The sequence below is a fragment of the Carcharhinus amblyrhynchos genome, chromosome 3 (genome assembly GCF_965287045.1).
Source record: "Carcharhinus amblyrhynchos chromosome 3, sCarAmb.v2.hapA, whole genome shotgun sequence".
NCBI classification, from domain to species: Eukaryota; Metazoa; Chordata; class Chondrichthyes; order Carcharhiniformes; family Carcharhinidae; genus Carcharhinus; species Carcharhinus amblyrhynchos.
Window position 1 is genome coordinate 61518270 of NC_137326.1, and position 18903 is coordinate 61537172.

At 44.0% G+C, this 18903-nt stretch overlaps 1 protein-coding gene across 1 annotated transcript; it reads left to right on the forward strand.

The window, feature by feature from the left end:
- Positions 1 to 409: 409 nt before the first annotated feature.
- Positions 410 to 14198, forward strand: abhd14b (abhydrolase domain containing 14B). Its single transcript, XM_080184601.1, has 4 exons — positions 410 to 501; positions 4452 to 4689; positions 11083 to 11324; positions 12701 to 14198. Exons 2-4 carry the CDS (start codon positions 4482 to 4484, stop codon positions 12881 to 12883), a joined length of 633 nt encoding a protein of 210 aa, XP_080040727.1. The 5' UTR covers positions 410 to 501; positions 4452 to 4481; the 3' UTR covers positions 12884 to 14198.
- Positions 14199 to 18903: the final 4705 nt, after the last annotated feature.

Genomic DNA, 18903 nt, shown 5'->3' on the forward strand with positions numbered 1-18903 from the left:
GTGAAGAGGGCAAATTTGCCAGGTTATAATGAGAGAAATGTGATCTAGGGCTAAATTGAACGGCTCCATCAAAGAGCTAGGACAGGTATAATGTGCTAAATGGCCTCTATTAGTGCTGTAAGATTCTGTGCTGCTGCAAGCGCTTGTGTTTTGAGTCCTTTGCTGACTGGTCTGTTATCCTGCCTCTATCTCTCAGCCATGATGTGGAGATGCACAGTAAGAAGTCTCACCACACCAGGTTTAAGTGCAACTGATTTATTTGATAGTAAACTCGCAAGCTTTCGGGGTTTGCCCCTTCGTCACCTGATATTTTACTACCAAATAAATCGGTTGGACTTAAACCTGGTGTTGTCAGACTTCTTATTCTGTCTCCCAGCAACAGAGGGCGCTGATGCCAGTTTTTCCATTCCAAACTAACGCTGTACCCGGAACTCGTCACAGAACCAGCAGAGAAACAGACAGCCGTGAACTGTCCAACTTCACACTCTCTCCAACAATTAGGTTTGTGCAACTTCTTTTTGATCACTGCAGCAGTCTGAATACTATCCTTCAAATTTCTGAATACACTTATTGCTCAGTTATAACCAGAAAAAGTTCAGAGGAGCTTTAACTCTGTATTTAACCCTGTGCCGTATCTGTCCTGGGAAGGAATGTTTGGGGGGGACATTGTGGAGAGAATGTTACTCTGCATTTTGCCCTGTGCTGTCCCTGACCTGGAAGTGTTTGATGGAGACAGTGTAGAAGCAGCTTTATTCTTTATCCAACTCTGTGCTCTAACTGTCCTGGGAGTGTTTGGTGTCAATACAGAAAACTTTATTGTGTATCTAAATATGTGCTATACCTGACCTGGGGACAGTGCAAAATAGAATCCCTATGGTGCAGAAATAGGCCATTTGGCTCATTGAGTCTGCACCAACTCTGAGAGAGCATCTTAACCAGATCCTATCCTTGTAACCCCACATATTTACCCTGTTAAATCTTGGAAACCTAAGCGGCAATTTAACGCAACCAGTCCACCGAATTTGCGTATGAAACCGAAACGCCCGGAGGAATCCCACGCAGACTCGGGCAAACTCCACATACAGAAGCCAGAATTGAACATGATTCCCTGGTTCTGTGAGGCAGCAGTGCCAGCCAATGTGCCACCTTGATTTGATTTATTATCATATGTATTGGTATACAGTAAAAAGTATTGTTTCTTGTGCTCTATACAGACAAAGCATACTGTTCATAGAGAAGGAAAGGTGACAGTGCAGATTGTAGTGTTACAGTCATAGCTAGGGTGTAGAGGAAGTTCAGCATAAGGTGAGGTAGGTCCATTCAAAAGTCTGGCAGCAGGGAAGAAGCTGCTGTTGAGTGGGCTGGTACATGTCCTTAAACTTTTGAATCTTTTTCCCAATTGAAGCAGGTGGAAGATAGAATATCTGGGGTGTGTGCGCCTTAATTATGCTGGCTGCTTTTCCAAGGCAGTGAGAAGTGTAGACCGTGTCAGCGGATGGGGAGGCTGGTCTGAATGATGGACTGGGCTTTGTTTCGCAACCCTTTCGTAGTTTTGTGTCTTGGGCAGAGTAGGAGCCATACCAAGCTGTGATACAATCAGAAAGAATGTTTTCTATGGTGCTACAGGGAGAGGGAGTTTTTTCCTGTCTAACTCTGTGCTGTACATGTCCTGGGAGTGTTTGGGAACAGTGTAGAAGGAGGTTTACTTTGTACCTAACCCATGTTGTAGCTGTCCTGGGAGTGTTTGATGGGGACAATATGCAAGGAGCTTTACTCTTTATCTAACCCTGTGCTATTCCTGTCTTGCGAGTGTTCACTGGAACAGTGTAGAAGGAGCTTTACTCCATCTAATTCTGTGCCATACCTGTCCTGGGAGTATTTGAGGACAGTACAGCAGGAGCTTTACTCTGTACCTAGCCCCACACTGTACTTGTTCTGGGAGTGTTTGATGGGGACAGTGTAGAGACGGGGCATTAGTCTGTATTTAACTCCATGCTGTACCTGTTCTGGAAATGTTTGATCCAGATTTTCAAGGTCATTCCCGGGCACCTGAAGAATTTTGAGCCAGTTGGCCCCTTCAGCCAGTGCAGAATTAGATCTACAGTTTGAGATTATGACTGCCATGTTGACTCCCGTAACCCTAGGCTCCCTTGTGGATGGGAAATCTGACAAACTCAGCCATGAATATAGTCAGTAACGGCACTGCTTTCTGGATGAAACTGTGTTTCCTGGTTCTGGATTCTTCCACAAGGGAAACATCCTCTCGGCACCCACCCTGTCAAGTTCCTTTAGAATGTTATGTTTCAATAAGATCAATACAGGCTAACTAGCCTATAGTCTGCTGTTTTGAAGAGAAATCAGATTGAACACAATATTAACTCTGTTTCTCTCTGAAGAAGCTGTCAGACCTGCTAGTATTTCCAGCATTTTCTGTATTAGTTACCATAGATTTTTGCTTTGTTTCTTCCTTCATTGAGTAGAGATATTGATTAGTAACTTTTCCAATCCATTTCTCACTATGTCCATCTGTGGCTATAGTCTTTCCCTGCTTTAATCCTTTTTGTTCCCCTCATTTGAACAGCGAGTACATTTTCTTATAGATTAAACAGTCTCGGTCTATTGTTTCAATTCCCTTCGTCAAACTTTACCATATCTGCAATGGTAACCATGTGGAAAAGAACTGGAAGTGGATAATTTGGACTCCACTCAACATTGAGACAACATGTCTGTTTTGGGCAACACCTACTCTGTGTCTGGTTTGCTTGACTGCTCCTTATTCAAAGTATCTTGCTTGGATCAGCCTGCTGTCCATCCTCCACCGTTGTTCTATATGTGGAGATACTGGCATTGGACTGAGGTGGGCACAGTAAGTAGTCTCACAACACCAGGTTAAAGTCCAACAGGTTTACTTGGTAGCATGAGCTTTCGGAACGCTGCCCCTTCATCAGGTGAGTGATGAAGGAGCAACGCTCTGAAAGCTCGTGCTACCAAATAAACCTATTGGACTTTAACGTGGTGTTGTGAGACTTCTTACTGTTGTGAATGGGAGACTTGCATGGCCTCCTGACCCTGTCTGGATATTGGTTTGACTGTTTTTTTAGCCACTTCCTGACAGAGTACAAAAATGCCGATGTTGGACTGGGTTGTTGTAAAGACTTACCTGATGAAGGAGCAGTGCTCTGAAGCTTGTGATTTTCTTAAAATAAACTTGTTGGACTAAAGCCTGGTGTTGTGTGACCTTTCTTCCTGAATAGAATATTCAAAGAGAACTGCTCTGCTGTTTTTGGATTTCATGGAGCTCTCTAACTCTAACAAAATGAGTCTGTGCACCCCCTGGACTCTCACTGCTTGCAAAATGCCTCCAAGAGTGCATTCTCATAGTTTATCTCTCAAACAACTCCTGGATATCACTTGCCATATGTGTCATCGACCTCCGATAACCGATAATCAGCAATACTCTGCTGATTGCCCCCTTCCTAAATCACTGTTATTCCAACGCTAGACCACCAGTTTTAACTTTGAACTGCTTCCTGTTATCAACATCTATTTCCTATTGTCTATTTTTTACCACATTTTTATTTATCCAAATTTATTATTTCTATGTCACTTGGCATCCTATCCCAAGATCCTTTTGGCTGTTGCTCCAGAATAGAGTCTATTAATTTTACTGTTTTCTCTTTCCTTTGTGTGGTGATGATAGCATCAGTTGATATTGATTTTTTTATATATATAGTTTCTTGTGTTTGAGGGAATTGTTTAAAATATTCAGCTTTATGCTACAGGCAGTCAGTATGTCTGGGGGAATGCAGCTCAGATGCTGGGAGAACAGGATAATTACTCCTTTTAGCCATCCCATTCAAAATCTCAACTATTTAGTACTTGACTCTGTTAGTCACAGCATTTCATAGAGTCCTTCCAGTACAGTAGGAGGCCATCCGGCCGATTCGAGTCTGCATGACCACAATCCTACCCAGGCCCTATTCCTGTAACCCTTCATATTTACTCTGCTAATCTCCCTGACATTAGGGTCAATTTAGCATGGCCAATCAACCTAACCCACACATCTTTGGACTGTGGCAGGAAGACACAAGGGAGAATGTAAAACTCCACACAGACATTGAACACAGGTGCCTGGCACTTTGAGGCAGCAGTGCTAACCACTGTGCCAAGATGCCACCCATGGAGAATGTCACGGTTTTTCTTAAGTGTCACTTGTGGATAATTTACTAGAAATTTTCTGGATTTCTGAAATACTAATGGATACTGATAAATTTCTCTATCTAACCACATGTTGTACCTGTCATAGGGAGTGTTTGATGGGGACAATGTAGAGGGAGCTTTACTGTGTCTCACCCTGTGCTGTACCTGTTGTGGGGAGTGTTTGATGGGGACAGTGTAGTGGGAGCTTTACTCCGTATCTAACCCAGTGCTGACTATTGTTTCCACCACAGGATGCAGTAGAGCAGCAGTAGCCTGAAACCATGACGAGTATTGAGAGTAAGGAAGGCACGGTGGGATCTGAGGAACAGCAATTGTTTTACCGTTTGATGGAACCCAGTGAACGACCCCCCAAACTCTCGGTGCTGCTACTCCATGGCATTCGCTTCTCCTCCAAGACTTGGTTGGATCTTGGTACTCTCCAGAGGTTGGCAGAAGCTGGGTACAAAGCAGTTGCTATCGACTTGCCAGGTGAGGCAGTGCTCCCCTAACAGCACTGAGGGTGCACCTACACCTCAGAGAAGGCAGCTCACCACCATCTTCTCCAGGGCAATTAGGGCTGGGAATAAATGCTGGTCTAGCCAGCGATGCCCACATACCATGAATGAATATATTTTTAAAAGTTGTGGCACATCTCTGGGAATTAAAACAGTGAGACTTCAGTATTGAGGTTTAAAACAGTGTGATGTTTGAACTTAGGTTGGCAGGGCAAGAGATGTTGCAATTGCTGAATGTGAGCGCTTCTGGATGCCAGTGTGATCCAGGACAAAGACGGGCCCAGTGTCATTGAGCTGGAAGCTGAGCTGCTGACATAGCGACACATCAGGGAGGGGGAAAGTTACCTGGATACTGTACACTCTGAGGATAGTGTCTTCTGATTTGGTTAGCTATCAGGGATAGGAGGGTGTGACCGTGGCTGAGGGTGATAAGTGGATCCAAAGGACAGGAACCTCAGATTTTGCAGTTGTGCGACAGGTTTAAGGTTTTCTCAGCTTGTTTGAATAAGTTGACCAGCCAGGATACCATGGGACAGGAAGCTGTTCAAGTAGGGGGAACAAAAAAAGAGACATAGTAATGTTGGCGGACAGTATAGTAAGGAGGGTTGACACTATGCAGCAAAAAAGTCAGAGTCCAGGTGGCAATGTTATCTGCCTGGTTCCAGGGTTCAGGATTCCGGCCTGGGGAGGACTTACAGTAGGAGTGGGGAGAATCCAGTTATAGTAACTGTCTATGTAGGTATCCATAGCATTGGTAGAACTAGGAAAGAGGTTCTGTTAAGGAGAATGAGAAACTAGGGGCTAAATTAAAATGCAGAACCTCAAGTGTAATCATCTCTAGCCAACCTGAGCCATGAGATGAATGGGTTTTATTATGGGATGCTGGCACCAGGACAGGGGAAAAGTGGGAACTGTACCATTGGGACAGTCTACGTCTGAACTGTGCTTGGATCAGTATCCTGGCAAGTTGTGTTAACTAGGGCAATAGAGAGAGTGTTAAACTAAATAGTGTGGGGAAATATAATAAAGGGAAACAAAATAATGCAGCAGGTTACCAGTTTGGACAATGGTTATCAGAGAGTGACAGGTACGAAATGCACTCCAGAGTCTTGTGTCTTATGGCTGTTTTAAGAATTGCAAAGGGGAGTGAAGAATAAGAGGGAAAGAAATGAAAACCATAATGAATCACACACTAGTCAGCTTTGCTTCTTAACATTTTGCAATTTAATCTGAACAGAACATCCCATCACTTCCGTGTTAATCTCCTCCTTTACTTTGCCTTTTATTCTATTCTCAAAGGGAAGGGGCAAACAAAACAAAGGTTGTGAAAGCCATGTATAGGGTTCAGCTGAGCTCTATGTAGCTGGATGTGGAATAAAGGTCTAATATATCATTCTGGCAGCTACTATTAAATCAGCTATCAGTGTTTGTCAGTACTAAACAAACACCATAGAGATGACTTGTTAATGTTAAAAGGGATGATTTGTTCACGTTAGAGGTAAATATGTATGATCTGATGGGCATTAAAAGACATGGTTGCAAAGTGACTAAGGCTGCAACCTGAAACACCTTGATGTAGGCAGGGACATGTTCTCCACTACGCTTCCTGAAGTCGATGATTATCTCCTTCATTTTATAGGGCATTGGTGAGGCCGCAGCTGGAGTACTGTGTGCAGTTTTGGTCGCCGCACTTGCGCAAGGATATTTTGGCCTTGGAGGGAGTGCAGAGGAGGTTTACTAGGCTGATACCGGAGTTGAGGGGGTTGAGCTATGAGGAGAGGCTGAATAAACTAGGCTTGTACTCGTTAGAGTTTAGAAGAATGAGGGGAGATCTCATTGAGACGTATAAGATGATGAATGGGATGGATAGGATAGAGGTGGAGAGACTCTTCCCGCTCAGAAAGGACAGTAGGACTAGGGGGCACAGCCTCAAGATAAAAGGGGGGTGGTTTAGAACGGAGTTGAGGAGGAACTTCTTCACTCAAAGGGTGGTGAATCTCTGGAATTCTCTGCCCGTTGAAGTGGTGGAGGCTGCCTCGCTAAATATTTTTAAGACGCGGGTTGATGGGTTTTTGATAAGAGAGGGGATTAAGGGTTATGGGGAGAGGGCGGGAATGTGGAACTGAGCCACGACAGATCAGCCATGATCTTATTGAATGGCGGGGCAGGCTCGAAGGGCTAGATGACCTAATCCTGCTCCTATTTCTTATGTTCTTATGTTCTTATATTGACATTAAGGGAGAGATTATTGTTGTTGCACCAGTTCACCAGATTCCCTAAGGGCGATTCTCCCAAAGAAGTTCTAAGTGCTGAATTTGCAGATAAACTGGTGTAAATCAGGATTGTTTTTTCAGTGGGAGTTTACAATCGAATCTCCCACACTCTGTGCAATGCAGAGATCACAATCGTGAATATCACTAAAAGCTCAGAGGCAGAGTCTTGACAGTTTCAGGCCTCTGTATGCCCGAACTCCAGCATCTCCCCTCCCCCACCCACTCAAGGCAGACCTGGCTTCCTTCCAGTCCCAACCATATCCCAATACAGAGTGGCAGCAGAAGTTCCTTGGCACTGCCTGATGCCTGGTGGGCAGTGCCAAGGTGCCACCTGGGCATGGGCACTTTGTCCCAAGGGGCACAAGCTGGCACTGCCAGGATATCCATGCCCAGGTGGCACCACCACCCATCTCCTGGGGGTCCTGATCGCGCCCCCCCCCCCCCCCCATTTAGAGCTACTCTAAACCCTGCCGGAGTGAAATTATACTGGTGGAGTGGGAGATGCTATCTGACCCACAGAATTCAGTCCCGGGCCTGATAACCACATTCAAATAACATTAAAAATAGATTAAAATGACTCACCTGCTGTTCCCACTGGTTTCCAGTGTGGTCCTGACTGCGCCAGATATCCGACCCTATGAGATGCACACACATTGTAAACGCGTGCGTGAATCAGTGCAAGCATGATTCTCCCGGTCTGATCCACTAAAACATTAGCGGGTCAGGATGGGAGAATCGCGGCATCTATTTCTTTCCTATACTGTGTCTCTGCGATACTGTGCAGTCTGACTCACTACAGTGGCGTCATCAGCAAACTTGAAATTCAAGTTGGAGGGGAATTTGGCCGCATAGTCAAAGGTGTATATGGAGTATAGTAAGGGGCTGAGAACGCAGCCTTGTAGGGCATCGGTGTTGAGGATGATCGGACGAAGTGCAGAGAAGGTTTACCAGACGAATACTTGGGATCGCAGGACTGACACTGAGAGATTGAGTTGGTTAGGATTATGTTCAGTGGAGTTTAGAAGTATAAGATCTCATAGGAATTTATGTTCCCAATGGTAGGGGTGGCAAGAACCACAGATAGTAGATACATTGGTTATAGTCTTCCAAAATTCCTTAGATTCTGGAAGGATCCCAACAGATTGGAAAATAGCTAAAGTAACACATTAATTACAAAGGATGTACAAATTCCACACAGTTTCCTGAGGCCGGAATTGAACCCAGGTTCCTGGTACTGAGACAATGGTGCTAACCATTAGCATGGATAAAGGGTCAGTTAGCTAAGAGAAATAGAGATAAATGGGTATTTTTTGGATTGGCAACCTGTAACAAGTAGAGTACAACGGGGATCAGTGCTGGGACCTCAACTATTTACAACTCACAATAAGAACATAAGAAATAGGAGCAGGAGTAGGCCATCCAGCCCTTCGAGCCTGCCCCGCCATTCAATAAGATCATGGCTGATCTGTCGCTGCTCAGTTCCACTTTCCCGCCCTCTCCCCATAACCCTTAATCCCCTCTCCTATCAAAAACCCATCAACCCGCATCTTAAAAATATTTAGCGAGGCAGCCTCCACCACTTCAACGGGCAGAGAATTCCAGAGATTCACCACCCTTTGAGTGAAGAAGTTCCTCCTCAACTCCGTTCTAAACCGCCCCCCTTTTATCTTGAGGCCGTGCCCCCTAGTCCTACTGTCTTTTTTGAGCGGGAAGAGTCTCTCCACCTCTATCCTATCCATCCCATTCATCATCTTACACGTCTCAGTGAGATCTCCCCTCATTCTTCTAAACTCTAACGAGTACAAGCCCAGTTTATTCAGCCTCTCCTCATAGCTCAACCCCCTCAACTCCGGTATCAGCCTAGTAAACCTCCTCTGCACTCCCTCCAAGGCCAAAATATCTTTGCGCAGGTGCGGCGCCCAAAACTGCACACAGTACTCCAGCTGCGGCCTCACCAATGCCCTATACAGCTGCAGCAAGACCTCCCTACTTTTATATTCAATCCCTCTCACTATGAAGGCCAGCATCCCATTCGCCTTCCTGACCACCTGCTGCGCCTGCAAGCTGGGTTTTTGCGACTCATGCACAAGGACCCCGAGGTCCCTCTGCACCGTTGCCTGCTGCAGTTTTATGCCCCGTAAGTAATAGTCCTTCCTACCATTATTCCTACCAAAGTGGACCACCTCACACTTGCCAACATTAAATTCCATTTGCCATTTCCTGGCCCATTCGCCCAGCCTATCTAGATCCTTCTGCAGACTCTCCACACCCTCCACACAATTTGCCTTTCCCCCAATCTTGGTGTCATCAGCAAATTTCGACACTGTACACTCTAATAATGATTAGGAAGGCAAATGGAATGCCGTATAAAAGTGGGGAAGTGTTGTTGCAGCTGTAAAGGACCTTCGTGACATCACAAGTGGATTGCAGTGTGCAGTTTTGTTCTCCTTTATTCAAGAGAATATATAATTGTATTAAAAGATTCACTCAACTTCTTCATCCCAGGAATCAGTTATCTCTAAAGAAGGGTTGAACAGGATGGACGTATACCCATTGGAGCTTAGAAGAATACGCTGATCTTATTGAAACATGTCTGGTCAAGTGATTGGATAGGGTGGACATTGAGAGGGCATTTTTTCTTGGAGGGGTAACTGGGGACACAGTTTAAGAATAAGAGGTCTCACTTTTAAGACAGAGATGAGGAGAATATTTTTCTCCTGAGGGTCATTGAAGTGTGGAATCCTCTTCCCCAGAAAGGTAATAGGGGCTGGTTCATTAAATTTTATTCAAGGCAGAGTTAGTCAGATTTGTTCTTGACAAGGATGTTGAAGGTTATGGAGTACAGTTAGGAAAGTGCAGTTCAGACCTCAGCCAGATGAGATGTGAGCTTACTGAGTGGGGAGCAGGCTGGAAGAGCTCATGAGCTTACTCCTGTTCCTAATTCTTTGAGTCAGTCAGTTCTTGGATGGCACATTTCTGAAGCAGTGAAGGCCGTTAGTGACTGGGAAACCATACCAGTTAAAGGGTGAAAAAAACTGGCAGAACAAGATACTAAAAATGTCACTGGCAAGGCTGACATTTGTTGCCCAACCCCAGTTGTCCTGTATAACTGAGTGCTTTGCTAGACCACTTTCTTGGGCAGCTGAGCATCTACCAGGTTGATTAGTCATGTATAGGGTCCACTCTGGGTAAAGATGACAGAGTTCCTTCAGTAAAAGGTATGAATGAATTAGCTTAACCCCAATTTAACAGCTTTGTGATCACTTTTTTGATAGTGATGCTTTTATCTCTGGCTTTTTAAGATGAATTCAAATTCTGAAACTGACGCAGTGGCATGTGAACTTGGTCCTGTCCATTAACAGAACCACTGTATCACATACCGCTAAGTTAATGGGCAGGGTTCAAAGCATTTGGTGTTTGGTTTGTTGTTCTGCAGTCAGTCTCCCTCATTGACAGAGGCCAGCGTCACTGTGAAAGGCACAATGTTCATTGCCTATGTTGCAACAAATTAGACCACAATCAGGGCAAACAGATGGCAGGTTTGGATAATGAAAGCACTTTAACTCCTTGTCCACCATTCAATTTGAAGTGCTGTCCACATATAGCCTAAGGAAAAACAGCTACATTCATCTGGACAAATGCCTTAGATCTTGGGAGGTATAAAGAGGCTTTAGGGAGTCAGATTGTGAGTTACTTGATGCAGAATAACCAGTCTAACCTGTTCTAGTGACATTGCTTTTAGTATGTTCTTAATCTGCCTGTTGGTGTGCTTTCCCCAGTCAGCAAGCACTTTCAGTACCTCAGTAAATTGGCCGTCCTTCACATGCATCAGTTTTGATTAGCTATTCATCTGCAAGGAGCATCACAGTTAATCCTGATCTATCCTCAACCAGCATCCACACAGATAGGAGCAGATCTAACTCCTTCTGAGCCCAGGAAAAACTTGGCTGAGATCAGTTCACTCAGGATGGCTTGATGAGATCCACTGAGCTGACGGATGGTGTTACTGAGTCAGTCCTCTTGCTTGGAGGCTGCGTGTTGTACACTAAAGGCCCTCCAACTTACTTTCCTTCTGTTTCTTTCTTCTCTTCCAGGCCTGGGTAACTCCAAAGAAGCCACTGCCCCGGCCAGTGTGGGAGATCTCGCTCCTGACGGTTTCCTCCTGAGTGTGTTGAAGGGTTTGGAGCTGGGCCCGATTGTAATAATCAGCCCATCGCTGAGTGGGATGTATTCGCTGCCGTTCCTGTTTGGACACAATGAGCTGGTGAAGGGATTCATCCCTGTCGCCCCGATCTGCACTGAGAAATTCTCTGGTGAACAATACGCCAGTGTACAAGTATGCTTGATCTTCCACTGACAGAACTTGCATTTATGTAGCACTTTTCACATCCTCAGCATACTTCACATGTGGTATCAAAGCAGGTATCAATGCTGCCCGAAACATTGCAGCCAATTTGTGCACAGCAAGCTCTCACAATCAGATACTGACTCAAACAATCTGTTTCCATGGTTTTGGAGAGAAATATTGGCCAGGATACTGGCGAGAGCTCTGTCACTTCTCTTAACATATGTCCATGGGAACCTTTATATCCTCCCGGGACAAAGCTTTGACAAAGGGGTGTCTGGACTCAACATCAGCTCTAATGAATTGGCTGGCTTTGTACAATAATCATTCATAATTTCATAGTCACTTTAACTGAGACTATTCAATTCTGGATTTTATTAAAATTAATTGATTGAATTTAATTGCATTTGAATTCCACCTGCTGTTGTGGTGGGATTTGAACCCATGCCCCCAGGTTTGGGTCTTTGGATTACTAGTTTAGTGATATCCCTATCCAAGTGTATGATGGTTCTGCACATTGTCCAGTTTGGCACCAGACTCTGGGCCTGCCCAGTATACAGGTGCCAGTGGAGTGGTTTAACCACAGGATTGCAGAAAACCTCACTACTACACCCAGCTCACCACGGGAAGTGTCAGCGAGCTCTACCATCTCGGGTGATGAGGACGAGGAAAATCACAGCCCAATTTCATTAGCAGCCATCATCCACATTGTGCGGTACAGTGATTAGGATGCCTGGCTGCTTACCTCCTCACCACCCATCTCAAATACTGACAGTTACAGTTCCCAACAAGCTAGATTGCAATGAGGACTGAATCTGGGGTGTTTGTGGTTCTTTCATTCACCAGTGCACTTCTACAGTCACTGATCTGCCGAACCATTTGCTCACTCTTCACCATTGATCTCCACCCTCACAACTTTTTCTCAAGCCCATATTACTGTCTCTCCCCTATCTCAGGAACCTCCTGCAGCTACATTATCGCTCTGTCTCATGTGTGCGCACTCTCTTGCTCTCTCTCTCTCATTGTGCGCATGCTTTCTGATCAAGCATTTGTTCGCCCCTCCTTCTATCTCCCTCACTCACTCAACATTCAATACTTGATCTTATTTCATCCTGTGAGGGGCTTTGGGATGCTTTTCTACACTGAAATGCTCTATAAGTGCAGTCTGTAGTTGTTAGTCAGCGTGGTCTTTGTTCTTAAGCTACTAGGGAGCTTTGTAAGTCTTCGCAGCACTTAAAGTGACTGAACACTGCCATGATTGGAGTGTTGGACAATGAGGTTGAAGTAGGCCCCACTGTCTACTGCTCCTGATCAACCAACTACACTGAGAGTCCCAGTTACTGATCCATGCTTTATGTTTTTGACAGACCCCAACGTTGATTGTGTACGGTGAAGAGGACAAGCCAATGGGCATGGCATCATTCAGCAACCTGAAAAACCTGGCCAACCACAGGGTGCACATAATGAAGGGGGCTCCACATGCGTGTTACCTCAGTGACCCAGAGGAGTGGCATCAGACAATTCTGGAGTTCCTGCAAAATCTGTCCTAAGTCCTCTCTCATACTCGTACATTAAGCTAAATGATTACCAGTTATTGGGTTAATTTACTGTATTACTTATTAAATGTGCCAATCAGGAAGAACCTTGTTTAGTGCCTGCCATCTTTCCTCCGATGGCATTGCTGATTTTTATTGCAGCTTCTTTCAGAGACCTTGATGCAAAATTCCTTATTGCATTGATCAGTTAGCCTATTTTCAGTGTTTACAAAATTTACAACTCATAAGTCACTCAGAACCGCGTATACTGAGATCAGACTCCATTCATCTGCTCTTGTCCTGCCATCTCAATTAACCAGTTGACTGTTGAGGCCTCTGTTGGGTTGAGTGTACATATAAGAAGGCTGGTTATATATCACACTGAAGGGCTCTTGTTGGGTACAAATTGTCTACCACAGGAATTAGCAGGTACTTCATTGGAATGAATTGATAAAGACGAAGGCATTGAAGGTAAAATCCGATTCTTTGGCACTTTTACCTCAACAGGCCAGAGGAAAAGATGGGTGATGAGCTCCAGTGATCCTATTGGAGCACAGCCTGTTGTGAGAGAGTCCAGTCACCTTCTTACGTAGGGTCTGTTGAGCCTGCTGTGCCTTTCAATACAATCATGGCTGAATTTTAGCTTCATCTCCATTTTCTTGGTCCCCATATCCCTTAATTCCCTGAAACACTAAAAATCTGTCTGTTGCAGTCTTAAATATATTTAACAATGGAGCATCTAAAATCCTTTGGGGTAGAGAATTCCAACGATTCACAACCCTTTGAATGAACACGTTCTCCTCATCTCAGTCTTCAGCATTTACTGAATTATAGACCAGAAATTGAACTTGACTAGCCATATAAATACTGTGGCTACAAGAGAAGGTTAGAGGCTAGGAATTCTGCACTGAATACCTCACCTCCTCTCACCCTGGAGTGTGATGGAGTGATGGAATACCCTCCACTTGCTCCAACAACACTGAGAAACTTGGTACCATCCAGGACAAAGCAGCCCACTTGATTGGCATTCCATCCACAAACATTCAACTCCTCAACCACTGACAAACAGTGGCAGCCGTGTGGACCATCTACAAAATGCACTGCAGGAACTCGCCAAGGTCCCTGAGACAGCATCTTCCAACCACATCCACTGCCATCTAGAAGGACAAAGGCAGCAGAAACAGCACCAACTGGAGGTTCCCCTCCAAGCCACGCCATCCTGATTTGGAAATACATTATTGTTCATTCTCTGTTACTGCTTCAGAATCCTGGAACTCCTTCCCTAACAGCCCTTTGGGTATAGAACATAAGAACATAAGAAATAGGAGCAGGAGTAGGCCATCTAGCCCTTCGAGCCTGCCCCGCCATTCAATAAGATCATGGCTGATCTGTTGTGGCTCAGTTCCACTTTCCCGCCCTCTCCCCATAACCCTTAATCCCCTCTCTTATCAAGAACCCATCAACCCGCTTCTTAAAAATATTTAGCGAGGCAGCCTCCACCACTTCAACGGGCAGAGAATTCCAGAGATTCACCACCCTTTGAGTGAAGAAGTTCCTCCTCAACTCCGTTCTAAACCGCCTCCCCTTTATCTTGAGGCTGTGCCCCCTAGTCCTACTGTCTTTTTTGAGCGGGAAGAGTCTCTCCACCTCTATCCCATCCATCCCATTCATCATCTTATACGTCTCAATGAGATCTCCCCTCATTCTTCTAAACTCTAACGAGTACAAGCCTAGTTTATTCAGCCTCTCCTCATAGCTCAATCCCCTCAACTCCGGTATCAGCCTAGTAAACCTCCTCTGCACTCCCTCCAGGGCCAAAATATCCTTGCGCAGGTGCGGCGCCCAAAACTGCACACAGTACTCCAGCTACCTACACCACATGGACGTCAGCAGTTCAAGAAGGCAGCTCACCGCCACCACTTTCTCCAGCATAATTAGGGATGGACGATAAATGCTGGTTTAGACAAAAAACCCACATCCCATGAATGAATGTAAAACAAAATTGGCATCTTATCCTGAGACTGTGACCCTGCGTTGTAGATTCCATAGTCGGGGAGAAACGTGCTATCTATCCTATCAAGCCTCTTCTGAATCTTATATGTTTCAATGAGATCACTTCTCATTCTTCTAAACTCCAGAGAATATGGCCCAATTTAATCAGCCTTTCACCAAAGGACAACCTTCTCACCCCAGGGACCAATGCCTTCAATGCAGATATACCCTTCCTTAAATATAGAGACCAAAATTGCATAAAGTATTCCAGATGTGATCTCGCCAAAGTCCTGTGCCATTGTAGCAAAATTACTTTATTCTCACAGTCATTGTCGAGGAGTTGAAGTTGGCCAAGACACTGTGTAGGAGGTTGTCCAGAGTGTTGATATCAGTGGCTGTGTGTCATGCAAGATGGTGTTAATGTCTCTCTGAGGATCACTACTCTGATGTTACAGCTGCTGCCATGAGCTTGATCTCCGTCTACGTAAGTTCATCCACAACCTGGGACAATGGAAACAGTGAGGTATCAGATTCCTGCAACTTACTCTCTCCATCTTCTAAAATCTTGCATTCAAAAGTCGTAGTAGGATTTGAATACTCAATCTTAGATTGTTACAACACTAGTACTATCTTTCTCTTCTCACCAATCATAATATTCAACACAGTAAATGCTGATTTTCTTGAGATTTATGAAATGTAATCTGAACTGCTTTAATTTCTTGACCTTGTAACCATAACCATGGACTACTAAAATGTATGATTCAGAACTAACATATAAGAATTTGATCATTCTTTGCAGGGAGGATAACAAACCTTGCATGTTACAATAAATACTGACTTTTATTCCCATAAAAATTACAGTGGGCTTGGTTGATTTGACATGTTTTTCACTGCAGTAAACAAATTGTGTAGCAGGAATCATTGCTGCTGATTCTAAAGAGAGAGCAACACTTGAGAGTGATCTCTCCTGAAGACTGAGGGACAACCTGTGGGGAGGTCTGAAGATTGTGAAAGGGAGTCGAAAAGGTTGGGAACTGATCAGTTTTTTCTTGTGTTCAAAGCAGTGATGGGCAACCTAGGCTAGTGAGTGGGCCGCATGAATGGACCTCCTTCATTTTAGAGGGTCGCAAGAGTGAAATGAGGTTTGTTTACTAACCATAAGATTAAATATATTTAATACACATGAAATATTTTATAATGAGTTGCAGAAAATGCTTAATTTATATATTAATAGAGCTGTCATCAACTTCTCCAGGGATAAAGAGTAGATGCATGAAGGATGTTTCTGATGGTAAGGGTGTCCAGAATCAGGATCACAGTCCCATTTAGGATGGAAATGAGGAGACCTTTTTTCACCCAAAGAATGGTGAGCCTGTGGAATTCATTAACACAGATGTCAAAACATTGAAGGTATTCAAGAGATGGCTAGATATAACATTTGGGGCGAATAGGATCAAAGGTTATGGGGAGATTAGGCTATTGAGTTGGACGACCAGCCATGACCGCGATGAGTGATGGAGTAGGCTCGAAGAGCTGAGTAGCTTCCTCCTGTTCCTATCTTCTACGTTTCCATATTTCAAATGGGAAAAACAAATGAAATATTTACACATCTTGCATAGATTACAATTTATCGTGCTATTCAAAACTGATACCAGTTACCATTATAAATTATATATTTCTTAATTACACAGTTACGCTTGAGGTATTTATTTTCATTTATTTACCTTTAATTAATAAAAGCTACTACTGATAAGATTTACTCCTCCTGCTATGAAAACTTTATTATGAAGAACTCTTACGGTTACCAATAAATTGTACCAATATTTATAAGATAAATATGGAAAATAAGTAAAATACTCACCAACCAATTTATTCCACTCTCAGTCTCATCCTTCTATCTCCCGGTTCCACTCAGTCTCGCAAATTCTGCTCTCACTATCTCGATGTTTCATGGGCCACATAACCCTGATACATTTGCTTGCCACTGGCTGAGAGAATGGCAGAACTTGGAGCAGATTCTCATCTTTAACACCCTGGGCAGTGAGGAGTCTGACAGCATTTGTAAGAGGTGTGAGGTGATACTTTTTGCCATTGTGAGAAAGTCAAAAAATTAATGCTTTTATTTTTATTTATTAGTGTCACAAGTAGGCTTACATTAACACTACAATGACGTTACTATGAAAATCTTTTGCACCACACTCCAGCACCTGTTCTGAGGGAGACTTTAGCATAGCTAATGCACCTAACCAGTACGTCATTTGGAGCACTCAGAGGAAGTCCATGCAGACACAGGGAAAATATGCAGACTCCACACAGACAGTCACCCAAGCTGGGAATCAAACTTGGGTCCCTGGTACTATGGAGCAGCAGTGCTAACCAGCTCGGGGTATGGAGAGAATTTAGTTTCTGAAAAATGGGATGGGGGGAGTGAAAAATTATGGAGCTTCTGTCATCTGAACGGATTCAGTCAGATTATCAATTATATTTCAATGAAAATTAAGGGAATGGTGTGTTTTGGTGTGCAGGCTGGATAGATTAAGGAAGTTTGATCTGAAATGTGTTGGTGATCATTGAAAGACTGTCCAAGGGAAGGGACTTGACAAAGAATTGAGCAGCAAAACAGGATTCTCATCATTGCCTGGATTTTTAATCAAACAAAAGAAGAAATGGACACAGTTTGAGTAAAGAAACTGGATCAAATGAAAGGCCTGGGAAGACATAAGACAAGATCTACGAGGGCACTATCTGCCTCTAACCAATGGAGGTGGAAAAGATAGTCAAGAAGGCATATTGCATGCTTGCTTTCATCAGCCAGGGTATTGAGTTTAAAAGTTGGCCAGTCATGTTGCAGCTTTATAGAACCTTAGTTAGGCCGCGCTTGGAATATAGTGTTCAATTCTCGTTGCCACATGAATTCTGGCTTTGAGAGGGTACAGAAAAGAATTACTAGGATGTTGCCTGATGCGGAGGACATTAGCTATGAGGAGAGGTTGGGGAAACTTGGTATGTTCTCACTGGAGTGACGAGGTTGAGGGGAGACCTGATAGAAGTCTACAAGATTATTAGAGGCATGGACAGGGTGTAGTCAGAAGCTTTTTCCCAGGGTGGAAGAGTCAATTACCAGGGGGCATAGGTTTAAGGTGCGAGGGGCAAAGTTTAAAGGAGATGTACAAGGCAAATTTTTTTACACAGAGAGTAGTGGTTGCCTGGAACGCGTTGTGGTGGGAGGTAGTGGAAGCGGATACAATGGTGACTTTTAAGGGGCATATTGATAAGTACATGAATAGGATGGGAATAGAAGGGCCTGTTCCTGTGCTGTAATTTTCTTTGTTCTTTGTTTCATGGGCATGGAGGGTGTACGGGGCTAAGATATTCCATCAATAATACGAATGACAAAGCAGTCACGAGCAGTCAGGCTGAATGTAAATGTGACTGAGTGAGTGCAGAGTTCAGTTCTGATGAGTTCCAGTTACATATGATTTTACTTTGTGTTGTTTACACTTTGGTTTAGTTGATCATTAACTAAAATGTATTCCTTCTTTCAAGGGATTTAGCTCTCTTTGGCCTTTTCATAATAGAGTCATGGAGGTTTACAGCAGGGAAACAGGCTCTTTAGCTCAACTTGTCCATGCTGCCTTTTTTCACCTAGTCCCAATTGCCCGTGTCTGGCCCATATCCCCCTATACCAATCTTACCCATGTCCAAATGCTTTTTAAAAGACAAAATTGTACCCGCCTCTCTGGCAGTTCGTTCCAGATACTCACCAACCTCTCTGTGGAAAAATTGCTCCTCTGGATCCTTTTGTATCTCTCCCTTCTCACCTTAAATCTATGCCCTCTAGTTTTAAACACCCCTACCTTTGGAAAAAGATGTTGACTATTTAGCTGATCTGTGCCCCTCATTATTTTATAGACCTCTATAAGATCACTTCTAAGCCTCCTACGCTCCAGGGAAATATTCCCAGTCTATCTCCTCTCCTTATAATCAAACCATCAAGTTCTGATAGCACCCTAGTAAATCTTTTATGCACTCTTTCTAGTTTA

Excerpts from the sequence above, each read along its gene's own strand:
- abhd14b (XM_080184601.1), top strand. The coding sequence starts at position 4,482 with ATGACGAGTATTGAGAGTAAGGAAGGCACGGTGGGATCTGAGGAACAG. Across the intron at positions 4,690-11,082 it reads AGTTGCTATCGACTTGCCAG|GCCTGGGTAACTCCAAAGAA; the intron begins GTGAGGCAGTGC and ends CTTCTCTTCCAG. Across the intron at positions 11,325-12,700 it reads AACAATACGCCAGTGTACAA|ACCCCAACGTTGATTGTGTA; the intron begins GTATGCTTGATC and ends TGTTTTTGACAG.